The following is a 13,131-nucleotide window of genomic DNA, read 5'->3' as shown; positions in this document are numbered from 1 at the left end:
ATGGTCAAATTCTCAGAAAAACCCACAGAACACTATGAAAAAAGACAGTTTTATCACTGTCCACCCAAACAATATATCTTTAACCTTTCAAATTAAGGGACCACAACTTGTAAATGATAATTGTAATTTTATCACATGCTCCAATTCTTTTAACCGTGGAACAAAAACCAAGAACAAATCCATTTTTGTCAGTTTTAATGGACTTGGTTTTGTCTCACCTTCTGTCTGACTTCTCTCTTTGATGTTACTTGTCTTATATTCTACAGGTTAAAACAAGTAACCAAAAGTAACGCCTGTCATTCATTACCGAGGTAGAAGTACAGGAAATACTGTAAGATAAAGACTGGTCAAACTGAAAGTACCAAGTCTTTACCTTAGTCAAAGTTTAAATGTACTCAACTAGAAAGATTGAAGAAAAATATGTCAGATTTACTATAAATTCCATTTCATAAGTCTTTATTTATTTATTACTTACTTTAAAACAGGAAGTCTGTCTAACTTAACACTGAAACTTTGGTCACATTCACACACCTGTTTGATTGTGCTATCTGCCCTCTTTCTCCAGAACCACCAGCGTCCCGACTTTTTTGGCATTTTCTCCTTCACCCAGGCCTCCTCCGTCGTCTGCCGTAGAAGCCAGGAGATGGATGAGAACAATGCTTTCAGAGCAACAATCAGGGCAATTAACAGACTTGAGTTACCTTTGGTAAATTCTTCTGAAAGGCCTGCAGGCTTAGAATCAGAGGAGCAGCTAGAGTCCAGTTATAATATCTGAGATCACAGAACACAGCAGTGAGATGCCACATTAGAAGTCTCTGGAGATTATTATGAATATCAAAGCGTTTACATACCTGTTACCTATTCTCACGACCAGGTTAGGGTTATCTATAATTGCTGGGTTTTCAGCAAATTCATGATAGGTGATGATATGCTCCATGAATTTTTCTGAAAACAAAGAAAAGGACTAATGAGAGAGAGTGGATGAAAAGGTCAGAGCACAAGATGACCTTTATTTCCTGAGGAAAACACACATGTGCATCTCAGCCACAGCATACCAAGCATTGGCTCAGTTCAGGCCAAAGCTGGCACACTAAAGCACCTTCATCTCTTCATCACTGTGTGGACACTTCAGTCAACTGCTTGTCCTCAAACTCAGATTGTTGGAAGCAAAATAAAAAGTAACGATGGCTGCTGACTATATTACAGTTCCCACAGTCTGTCAGACCTAGTCCAAGGAAGGAAAGCAGCGAACAGCTTCAGAAGAGTCGTGACAGACAGACGGACGTCCAGCACTCAGTCACAGCAGGAGGACCGACTGACTTCTAATTTAATTCTCATAGTTTAATACATATCCGTTTCAACGACTCCCCCTTGAACTGCTACCTTATCGTGGTGGGGGAGTTTGAGTACCCGACTGATCCGAGGAGCTATGTTGTTGGGGGGCTTTATGCCCCCCAGTAGGGTCTCCCAAGGCAAACAGGTTATGAAGTGACGGGTCAGACCAAAAGCAGTTCAACATACCTCTATGGAGAAAAAAACCAAAGAAATGAGAGAGGTCGCCCCGTAAGGCGCAGCCGGAGCCCCACCCTGGAGCCAGGCCTGGGGTTGGGGTTTGGTGGCCGAGCTTTTGCATGTGGGATGATGATGATGATGATGCAGGTGATGATGATGATGGGTGAGCTTGTGCAACAGGTGGAGAGATACAGTCTCGATATAGTCGGGCTCACCTCCACGCACAGCATTGGACTCTGGAACCCAGCTCCTCGACGGGCTGGATACTCCACTTCTCTGGAGTTGCCTACGGTGAGAGCCGGAGGGCTGGCGTGGTCTTGCTTATTGCCCCAAAGCTCAGCCGCCATGTGTTGGCGTTCACCCCGGTGAACGAGAGGGTCACGTCCCTATGCCTTCGAGTAGGACAGGTCTCCGACTGTGGTCTAGACCTATGGACCTAACAGCAGTTCAGAGTACCTGACCTTCTTGGAGTCCCTGGGAGGGGTGCTGGATAGTGCTCCAACTGGGGACTCCATTGTTCTCCTGGGGGACTTCAACGCCCACGTGGGCAATGACAGCGAGACTTGGAAGGGGGTGATTGGGAGGAACGGCCTCCCCGATCTGAACCCGAGCGGTGTTCTGTTATTGGACTTCTGTGCCAGTTACAGCTTGTCCATAACGAACACCATGTTGGAGCACAGGGGTGTCCATAAGTGCACGTGGCACCAGGACACCCTAGGCCGGAGGTCAATGATAGACTTTGTGGTCGTGTCATCTGATCTCTGGCCATGTGTCTTGGACACTCGGGTAAAGAGAGGGGCACAGCTGTCAACTGATCACCACCTGGTGGTGAGTTGGATGCGCTGGACCAGGAGGAGGCCGGATAGACTCGGCAGGCCCAAACGTGTTGTGAGGGTCTGCTGGGAACATCTGGCCGAGCCCTCCGTCCGTGCAGTTTTCAACTCCCACCTCCGGGAGAGCTTCTCACAGATCTCACAGGCTGGAGACATTGAGTCCGAGTGGACCATGTTCTCCACTTCCATTGTCGAAGCTGCTGCTCAGAGCTGTGGCCGCAGGGTCTCTGGCGCCTGTTGTAGTGGCAACCCCCGAACCCGGTGGTGGAAACCGGAAGTAAGGGATGCCGTCAACCTGAAGAAGGATGTTTGCTTTTAGGACTCCCAAGGCAGTCGACAGGTACTGGCAGGCCAACCGAGCCACAGCCCGGGCTGTGGTGGAGGCAAAATCTCGGGTCTGGGAGGAGTTCGGAGAGGCCATGGAGGAGGACTATCGGTCGGCCCCGAGGAAATTCTGGCAAACCGCCTGGCACCTCAGAAGGGGAAAGCAGTTTTTCACCAAAACCTTTACAGCGGAGGAGGGGAGCTGTTGACCTCAACTGGGGATGTCATCAGGCTGTGGAAGGAACACTTCGAGGACCTCCTCAATCCCACCACCACGTCTTCCATTGAGGAAGCAGAGGCTGGGTTCTCAGAAGTGGACTCGTCCATTACCCAAGCTGAAGTCACCGCGGTAGTTGCTGAACTCCTCGGTGGTAAGGCACCGGGAGTGGATGAGATTCGCCCCGAGTACCTCAAGTCTCTGGACGTGCAGGGACTGTTGTCTGACTGACTGTTTTTAAGAAGGGGTATCGGAGGGTGTGTTCCAACTACAGAGGGATCACACTCCTCAGCCTCCCTGGGAAGGTCTATTCCAGGGTACTGAAGAGCAGGATCGAAACTCGGATCCAAGAGGAACAATGTGGTTTTCGTACTGGTCATGGAATACTGGACCAGCTCTATACTCTCCACCAGGTGCTCGAGGGTTCATGGGAGTTCGCCCAACCAGTCCACATGTTGATTGTAGATCTGGAGAAGGTGCTCGACCGCGTCCCTCTGGACATCCTGTGGGGGGTGTTCCAGGAGAATGGGGTCCAGGGCCCTTTGTTAAGGGCTGTTCGGTCCTTGTATTCCCGGAGTAGAAGTTTGGTTTTCATTGCCGGCAGTAAGTCGGACCTGTTCCCAGTGCACGTTGGCCTCTGGCAGGACTGTCCTTTATCACTGGTTCTGTTCATTACCTATATGGACAGAATTTCTAGGCACAGCCAGGGGCCGGAGGGGGTCCAGTTTGGGGACCACAGGATCTCGTCTCTGCTTTTTGTAGATGATGTGGTTCTGTTGGCTCCATCAAACCTGGACCTTCAGGGTGCACTGACACGGTTCACAGCCGAGTGTGAAGCAGCTGGGATGAAGATCAGCACCTCTAAATCCGAGGCCATGGTTCTCCACCGGAAAAGGGTGTCTTGCCCCCTCCAGGTCGGTGGAGTGCCCTTGTCACAGGTGGAGGAGTTCAAGTATCTTGGGGTCTTGTTCACGAGTGGGGGAAGATGGAGTATGAGAGCGACAGGTGGATCGGTGCAGCGTCTGCAGTCATGCGGACGTTGTATCGGTCCGTCGTGGTGAAGAAGGAGCTGAGCCAAAAGACCAAGCTCTGGATTTACCGGTTGATCTTCGTTCCTCCCCTAACCTATGGTCATGAACTATGGGTCATGACCGAAAGAACCAGATGGGGTGAGGAGCTCAGTCACCCTTAGAGATAGGGGGAGGAGCTCAGTCACCCTTAGAGATAGGGGGAGGAGCTCAGTCACCCTTAGAGATAGGGGGAGGAGCTCAGTCACCCTTAGAGATAGGGGGAGGAGCTCAGTCACCCTTAGAGATGGGTTGAGGAGCTCAGTCACCCTTAGAGATAGGGGGAGGAGCTCAGTCACCCTTAGAGATAGGGTGAGGAGCTCAGTCACCCTTAGAGATAGGGGGAGGAGCTCAGTCACCCTTAGAGATGGGTTGAGGAGCTCAGTCACCCTTAGAGATAGGGGGAGGAGCTCAGTCACCCTTAGAGATAGGGTGAGGAGCTCAGTCACCCTTAGAGATAGGGGGAGGAGCTCAGTCACCCTTAGAGATGGGGTGAGGAGCTCAGTCACCCTTAGAGATAGGGGGAGGAGCTCAGGCACCCTTAGAGATAGGGGGAGGAGCTCAGTCACCCTTAGAGATAGGGGGAGGAGCTCAGTCACCCTTAGAGCTAGGTCACCCTATGGTGAGGAGCTCAGTCGCTGCTCCTCCTCATCCAGAGGAGCCAGCTGAGGAGGCTCATGCACCTGTCTCAGATGCCCCCCAGACGCCTCCCCAGGGAGGTGTTCGAGGCATGTCCCTCCAGTAGGAGGCCTCAGGACAGACCCAGGACACCTGGAGGGACTATGTCTCTCTATGGCCTGGGAACTCCTTGGGGTGCCACCAGAAGAGCTGGAGGAAGAGTCTGGGGTGAGGGAAGTCTGGGCAACTCTGCTCAGACTGCTGCCTCCGCGACCCGGCCTGGATAAGCTGCAGACGGATGGACTTTAACAGTCATCTGAAGGCAGTTTTACAGAGAAAAATACAACAAATGTAGCAAAAAGGAAGCTAATGAAACCCAATGTTGGGTGATTAACATTGTGTGTGTATGTGTGTGGGGGATATTATCTCTCGGTATTTACTCTATTCTATTTCTCAAGAGTGCTGGGCTGCCATGGTGCTGAACGAGTCAAGGCAGAGCAGAACTTTTAATAATTAGCACTTTAAGCATCTTGTTTAATGTACATCCTTCCTACCTTTGGAAATCTCTGCATTTTCTGTGAGGCCTCCACACAGAGACAAAGTGACGTCTGGCAGGTCGCTGGCTGAGTCAGACAGACACTCGGTCCCACTGTCGGCTGCAGCGCTGCCCACAGATTGAGGGGACTGAGACCCGGAGTGCAGCTCGGAGTGCAGCTCGGAGTGCAGCTCAGAGTGCAGCTCGGAGTGCAGCTCGGAGTGCAGCTCAGAGTGGAGCTCAGAGTGGAGCTCAGAGTCCATCCAGTGCTTCGTGGCTGCCTCGGTTTCGCTGCAACCCAAACAAAGGCATGTGAGGACTGTGCTCTGTGAGACCTTTTACTACCACCACTTTAAAAACAGCCCCAGGAGGTCAAGCACCTCTTTTATAGGCTCCACCACAGGTCTGCAACCTGCTGCTCTACAGCAACATGTGGCTCCACAGCAGAGAAAGCTTTCACTTTCTGTTTTAATCTTATTTCCATTTCATTTGCACACCACATCTTCAAAAAGGTTTAACTAATGTCACCTGCCTGACTCAAAACCGCTCAAAATGGAACAAATCTAAATCCTCAAAAAAAAGTAAAAAACAGCTGTAACAATTCAAACCACCGGGAAAAGAGAAACAGCTGTCACGTAAAACCAGAATTACTTTTAAACTAAAGTATGCATAGTGAGACTATACATATCTAAATGTATGAGCTGTGCTCGGATTAACCATGTTTTGCAGCTCCAGGTGAATCAGTGCGGAGCCCAAAGCTCACCTCTTGGGGAAATATCGTGCAGCAACATCAGGCTCAAGAGCTTTCAGGTCATCCAGGTAGATGTCCTCAGGGCCCTGGTGCTGGCTCCTCTTTGGGACCCCTGGAGTCAAACATTGTTTAGGGACCAAAACTAAATCCTCACTGGTGAAAGTGCCATTTGATGAAAAGAGTTGGATGATGTACCTTTCTTCTTGGAAGGAGAGTCACTCTGCTGGCTGTGGGAGGGGGTGGACGTCGCCATGCTGGATGGCAGCACATCCAGAGGCTCCGTGGTGGCGGCTGGACTCACACAGGTCAAGATACTGGGGGATGCCGGGGGGCCCACGGGTGTTACAGTGGTTATGGGGGTGCGTGGCTCAGGCTTGACGATGGTGCAGGTGGAGGAAACATCTCTCTTTTCAGTCCCCGTTTCACTCTCCATGGCCTCGGAGCTGAGAATGACGCGGAAGTGTGTGCTCTCCGATGGGGTGATGGTCACCGTCTTCAGTGGCTCAGCTTTGTCTTTCTTGGTGATCTAGAAGTCATGGAGAAAGTGATCAGAGCAATGTGACGACAGCGGCATCAGTGGCTGGAAGCAGTGCTCACCCTGGTTGTTTCAGGAAATTCTCCCCAAGTCCACTGCATGTGGGATTCAGCTCTGAGCAAGCTCTCTGAAGGCCGTACCACCAGCTCAGAGTCGCTCTTCGGAGAAAAGGGCTGAGACAAGCCATGACTGCAGCAAAACCAACGGCACACAAACACACCACAACAAGCATTATTATCCACGAACATCCAAACACATCTTCAGAAATCTAAGAGTATCTCAGTGCAACATTAACTCATCTCAACGAGAGCTAGACAATATAGATTCCAAATTGTTTGTCACCAATATGACCAATAAACAAAGACAAGAATGAGCAAAAGTAAAACCGGTGACAAAGGACATTTCCTCTGTTTGTTCATGGTCAACATATCTGACTGATTAGAGCAAGTTAAGTCCCACACACAGACACAAAATAATAATAAAAAAAAAATAATCAAAAGATGGATGGGTGCTGATGAGCCAGCCAGGACAGAAAACACCATCATAAGAGGCCGACAACATCCAGATGACTTCTGTCTAAAATGTCAACTAATCACATTCAAATAAACATTTTATCCAATTGATTTGCCCACCACTTGTTTCCAACGTTATCTCCTGGCTAAAAATGACTAAAACACCTTAAAAAGACTAAACCACTGAAATAGCTGAGGTTAACAAAAACACCTAAATTCTAAAATGTCTTAAGGGTTCAAATCACAAAACAAGCTTGTGGCTCTGGGTGACTGCAATGGAGCAGCTGGACGGTTTAGAAAACCAGACGGAAAACGGCGACAGAAAGTGAGAAGTGTTCGGCCATTGGGGATCCGACTCCAACAGAGGTTTTGCACAGACGGACCAGATTAAAATGGAAAGAATCCAGAGCAACGACACATCTACGCAGAGATCTGAGAGCCGTTCCTAACAGACCAAGTCACTACTTGGTTAAGTTAAGTTACACTTAACTTAACATGTACATTGTATCCGACATGCATGATCCAAATTAAAATTTACAGTGCAACATTCCTGGCTGGCGGGTGGGGGATGGGATTACAGTGGGTGGGTGGGGTTTGATTAAAAGGACAAAAAAGTTTCCCTATAGGTAATGTATCTTATCTTGGTTAGTATATCACTATCTCGGTTTCACTGTATTTGTTTAATTTGATTTTGGTTGTGCGTTAAAAAAAAATTATATATATATTTATTAAGCGTGTCACAATGTATGTACTAGTACCCGTACTGTTCGGTCCAGAGGTCTACCACGGTACAAACATTTTAAGACCAGGGTTCGACATTAAGGCTTTCCGGAACGTCAGGCTCTCGTAAATGTTTTGCTCTGGCAAATGAATCATCCACCCAACGTGTCCGAACGGGCTAGTGTTTTTCTGGCGATATTTTGACGTTTTTTTCGGCAAAAATCTCTTGGTATCATGAAGGGGAGGAGAGAGGCTGCAAAGGCCCACAGAGCAGGCAGAGAGGCAGGATAAGATACACCTTTCTGTATCCTGAAGAAAACTCCGCCTGGCTGCGCTTCTGAAGCTTGGTCATGATCAACGTTCACTCTATTCTCCTGGAACACAAAGCCCCATTACTGCCATCGCGCCTTCACTGGTTCAGTGGGTCAAACTGTTGCCACTATTGAGGGCGGATGCCAGAGGACGAGGGACTCCCTCCACCATCAGGAGGGCGGAAGGTCCAGGTTGTCTTTTAAGAACGACTCAGCCAAAGAAAACACAGGATGAGATTTTATCAAATGTCATGAATCTGAATGCCATTCCATGTGGACCAACCGTCCACATGAGTCTGTAGCTTCTCCCTCCACTCCTTGTAATCTTTCCTGCACCTCCGCAATCCCCTCTTTTGCTCTGTCGATCCTGGTGCTAGTCTTATTGATTTCCTCAATTTGCCACAGTGCTGCACCATTTTGCTGCTGAAAATTTCTCTGATCCAAATTCACCATGCTTTCCTCCACATTTCCTCCATGGTTAACTGGCGAGTGCTTGCAGTGCTCTTGAAGGCACGAGGTTTACTATGGATTGAATTCTTCTGCTGGCTTCTAGGCATATTGTGCACTAGTTCTACAATCTAAATCGACTCAGACTTATTTATGACCAAGTTACGAGGTAGTAATAAAGGGGAGCCACTAACTGAGGCAACTTCCTTCATGGTTGCTCAATTTAAAGAGGAAATAAATGAAGAACGAGTGAGTCATAGCCGATTACAATCTCATTATCACAATAATAACCAACAAAATGAGCACACGTTATATGTTCGCCTGAAATGTGGTGTGAGTCCGGAATGTTTCTTGTTAAACAGCTGAGCTTGAATGCAGTGATGCTCATTTCAGACGCTGGTTTTATTTCCAATAATATAACCGGTTTTCTTCCAAGTGACGCATTCACTAGCATTTTGACTCAAATGTCTGACACAGTAGATTCACAATTTTAACATGTCCTCTGTTGCGTTTCCATGGTGATTCTGAAGCGTACCTGTCGGTGTCCACCCAGTCCCCGTCAGACAGCGGGTAACCGTCCAGGCTGTGTCGAGCTGCAGGTAGTTTGGGGTCAATGTCTCTCATCATGATGACCGAGGTCGACCTGAACAAAGGAGAGAAACGTGAGTGACGGTTCAACGCCACACCACCAAGGCTATAGTCACCAGCTGTGATCACACCTGGAGATGTGTGCTGCCACAGCATCCTCATCAGAGCTCAGCTCCATCTCAAAGATCTCTTCACTTTGCCCAGTGCTGGACGTAGAAGTGAGTGTAGCATTAGCAGCGGTTGTAGCATTAGCAGCGGTGGCGTTGCCAGGTGTGGGCGGGGTCAACTCCTCCCTCCGCGGGTCTCCCTTGTGCTTCTTTCGCCGCCTTTTCTTCTTCTTGGTAGCCACGGTGCAGGGAGCAGGGGGCTGGGGAGGGTCCTCCAGGACCACAGGGTCCAGGGCTTCCAGGTCTTTTGGGGCCCTGTTCTCCACCTCAGAGATCCAGAACAGGTGACTCTCAGTGGGGATTGGAGAGGTGGCCAGGTGGGCGGGGACAATCTGCTGAAGAAAAGATGCCGAGAGAGAAATGTGGCTGAAGAAAATTCCAAAGGAGCAAATGGAGGCAGCACTAATGACCTTACTGAAGGTATGTGTCAGCTGTCAGCCTGAGCAACATGTCACCTACATTCAGTATCTGGATTTTTACTTTTCCCGGGACAAATGCATTCTGACACCTTAATACACCAAATTATATTTTTTCTAGTTCTCAGTGTTCAGGTAAGCAGTACTTATTGAAGAGTTGCAGCTCTTTTAACAATACTGGAATAATGTTAATTATAATGACAATCCTCATTCGTACTGTGTCAGACTTTTCTTCTTTCCTCAGTATGGATGATCTTTCACTGTGCACTCCTGCCATGCTATGATCAAGTTCGAAACTTTAGCTCCATTCTTACGTTCAGCTGCTCCGATTCCTGGACAAAGAAGGCTTCTCCGTTGTCCCCGAGCTTCATATGCAGCTCAACAGGCTCTCCATTCACCTCAATGTCAATCTGAAACATCAGGCAGACGATAAACACTCACTAATCAGGGACAATTAACATTTTGAATCAGAAAATCCAAACAAGGACTAAAACATTTAACCTGTCTGTGTACAAATGATACTTTGCATCGTTAATTATACTTCCACCAATATTGGATCCTCTCATCTCCAGAAGCAGCAGCTCTAGAAACCGGAGTAATTTATTGTATTCATATATCAGACTTGTATCTCCTGGCAAACTAGGTCTTGGGTGTGAAAAAAAAGATAAAAGAGCTCTAATCTACATGAACACGTTTTGTGGCTCCAGGTGATCTGTATCTGGTGGAAAGTGGCTAAACGGTCCCTCTGCTCTGGGTTTATGTGGAGTCTGGGGCTGTCTGGAGACTGCTACCTGAGAGCAAACCATCAGTATTAAGCTGCTACTCCTGATCTAATGCTGCTTCTTCCGTTGCAGCTCTAAAGCTTCACTTTCACCACCTGGATGGAGCTGAGAGGGATTTCAGCGTGGTTTGTAGATTCGCTGATCAGTTGAGGACATGTCCTCTTCAGCAGTTCACACACACTGCAAGTGCCAAACCATGTCAGCTCCACAGACTTGACAGTTGGGAAAGAAAAACTAATTATCGTCTTTCTTTTGATTTTGCTTTTTGGTGGGAAAAAAAAAGACCAAAGATGTTTGTGTGACTGGTGCGTGGGGAAAGACACTACATACAGTCACAACTTAATGAGCACTTGGCAGGCGGCTGCAGCCAAATGCTCCCTCCGTGTTTTAACTCTTCAGGTTTCTTTAGGATCCATCAGGGTTCTGTATCCCCAAGAGCCACATGTTACTCTCGAGCACCTTAGCCTCAGCCACACTTTTGAGTTTTATTTACTCATTCTCAAAAGAGAATATCTCCTGGATACAAAGAAGTGAAAAAACAGCTTAAGCCACCAGAAAAGGTTGTTTGAAAACAGGTGAATCCACTAAAATCAGTTCAGGCCTTAAACCATCTTGTGTAAGTTACAGTTTTTGTCAGTATATAGTGATCTGTGTTGAGCTTGTTTTACATGTTACACATGGTCTGGGTGAAGTGATGAGTTAGTGGGAGCTCTGGAGGATCTCGTATCGCACCAATATGCTCATCCTTCACATTTCCTCATTTGCCCACACGGAGTTGCAGAGCTGTTGCCATGGAAACGACAGTTCCGCAGCCCATCAGCATTCTGAGGAGGAGGTGAACCCACCACAAATCATTATCAACTAAGGTCCAAAGCACACAGGCTTTCCTGACACTGTTCCCAGAATAGAGCCCAGCTCTCCGTTCAGCAGGCTCTTTTGGAGGAAATTATAATCTTCATCCTTAACCATAAACTGAATACCAAGAAACTACTTTTCAGTAACCCCAGCTACAGAAAAACAGCGACGTTGTTCCTGTGCCATGTCACGTTTACTGACAGTGTTCAAACCTGATTCCAGAGAAGATTTTCTCTCCGCTTACAGAAACACAAGAGCCGCAAAGCGACTTCTTCTTCAGTGAGAAACAAGAGCTAAAAATACAGTACCTCCAGCATGGTTAATGAGAACCTCACACAACTTGGGCTCTGCCAGCAATCAAGTGATGTTTGACCGGCACAAAGGTTCAGCCACAACATCAAGACCTCAGACATGAATCACAGTATTTATAGCATCCTGTCTGTAAATCAGCTGAGGAGATCAAGTATGGAGGTGTGAGGAGGAAAGGAGACGAGGAGGTGAAGATATGAGGAAATGAGGAGGTGTGGAAGAGAGGATACGAGGTGTGAAGACGAGGTGGTGAGATGTGGAGATGAAATGAGGAGATGAAGAGGAGATGAAGAGGAGATGAGATGAGGAGATGAGGAGATGAAGAGATGAGGAGATGAAGAGGAGATGAAGAGGAGATGAGATGAGGAGATGAGGAGATGAAGTGAGGAGATGAGATGAAGAGGAGATGAGATGAGGAGATGAAGAGGAGATGAGAAGATGAAGTGAGGAGATGAGGAGATGAAGAGGAGATGAGATGAGGAGATGAAGAGGAGATGAGAAGATGAAGTGAGGAGATGAGGAGATGAAGAGGAGATGAGATGAGGAGATGAAGAGGAGATGAGATGAGGAGATGAAGAGATGAGGAGATGAAGAGGAGATGAGATGAGGAGATGAGATGAGGAGATGAAGAGATGAGGAGATGAAAAGATGAGGAGATGAAGAGATGAGGAGATGGAGATGAGATGAGGAGATGAAGAGATGAAGAGATGAGGAGATGGAGATGAGATGAGATGAGGAGATGAAGATGAGATGAGATGAGGAGATGAAGATGAGATGAGATGAGGAGATGAGGAGATGGAGATGGAGATGAGATGAGGAGATGAAGATGAGATGAGATGAGGAGATGAAGAGGAGATGAGAAGATGAAGTGAGGAGATGAAGAGGAGATGAGAAGATGAAGTGAGGAGATGAGGAGATGAAGAGGAGATGAGATGAGGAGATGAAGAGGAGATGAGATGAGGAGATGAAGAGGAGATGAAGAGATGAGGAGATGAAGAGATGAGGAGATGAAGAGGAGATGAGATGAGGAGATGAAGAGGAGATGAGATGAGGAGATGAAGTGATGAGGAGATGGAGATGAGATGAGGAGATGTTTTCGATCCTGTTTTTACATCAAACAGCTGCTTCAGTCTAACAAAGAATCTTCTGGATTCACAAAACGTGCTGAACCATTCAAATGAAGAAAGTTGTTGAGTCCATTCTCGCCATGTTTCCAGATACATGACTTTTTAATTGTCAGCTTCTTTATAGCTCGTGTTTGGTTCATTTCTGTCTCAAGACTTATTTTATTTGAAAAGCTCTAGCCCCGCTCTTTGATAAAGAGCGGGGCTAGAGATGTTTGAAAGCTGGGATAGCTTCAGACTGGAGCTTGGTGTTTGGACTGAGGCTAGCAGAAAAACCATGGATTCCATACCACTTTCTCCTTGGAGCGCAGCACGCCCAGCTTGCCAAAGCGCACGTGGAATGGCGAGCACTGGTAGGTGCCGTCTCGCTGGCGGACGACCACGACGTCAATGCAGCCCGACAGCGTGGCCTGATTAATGCCCTTGTACAGTTCTTTGACCGTGACCAGAACCTGGCCCGCCAGCTGGCCCACGTAGTTCATGGTGTCCGTCTGGGGGAGAAAGAAAA

The 13,131-nt window shown here is 47.9% G+C and overlaps 1 protein-coding gene across 6 annotated transcripts in view; it reads right to left on the bottom strand.

Annotated features, from left to right (window-relative positions):
• lpin2 (lipin 2) overlaps positions 1 to 13,131 on the bottom strand; it is a 46,041-nt gene that overhangs the window by 27,853 nt on the left and 5,057 nt on the right. For 5 of the 6 annotated variants that reach the window (XM_080504008.1, XM_080504011.1, XM_080504012.1 and 2 more), the window contains exons 2-12: positions 12,914 to 13,114; positions 9,868 to 9,963; positions 9,102 to 9,472; positions 8,918 to 9,025; positions 6,455 to 6,581; positions 6,053 to 6,383; positions 5,870 to 5,969; positions 5,126 to 5,397; positions 852 to 945; positions 702 to 771; positions 532 to 624 (exon numbers count right to left, since the gene is read on the bottom strand). In XM_080504008.1, the coding sequence (XP_080360134.1) occupies positions 532 to 624; positions 702 to 771; positions 852 to 945; positions 5,126 to 5,397; positions 5,870 to 5,969; positions 6,053 to 6,383; positions 6,455 to 6,581; positions 8,918 to 9,025; positions 9,102 to 9,472; positions 9,868 to 9,963; positions 12,914 to 13,105 (1,854 nt within the window). In that variant the 5' untranslated portion in view covers positions 13,106 to 13,114. The remainder of the gene's footprint in view (positions 1 to 531; positions 625 to 701; positions 772 to 851; positions 946 to 5,125; positions 5,398 to 5,869; positions 5,970 to 6,052; positions 6,384 to 6,454; positions 6,582 to 8,917; positions 9,026 to 9,101; positions 9,473 to 9,867; positions 9,964 to 12,913; positions 13,115 to 13,131) is intronic. The other variant, XM_080504013.1, reaches the window with a different exon arrangement.

Source organism: Blennius ocellaris (genome assembly GCF_963422515.1).
Source record: "Blennius ocellaris genome assembly, chromosome: 10".
Classification (NCBI taxonomy): domain Eukaryota; kingdom Metazoa; phylum Chordata; class Actinopteri; order Blenniiformes; family Blenniidae; genus Blennius; species Blennius ocellaris.
Note: the sequence above shows the minus strand (reverse complement) of the source record. Positions and strands in the feature narration are given on the sequence as shown.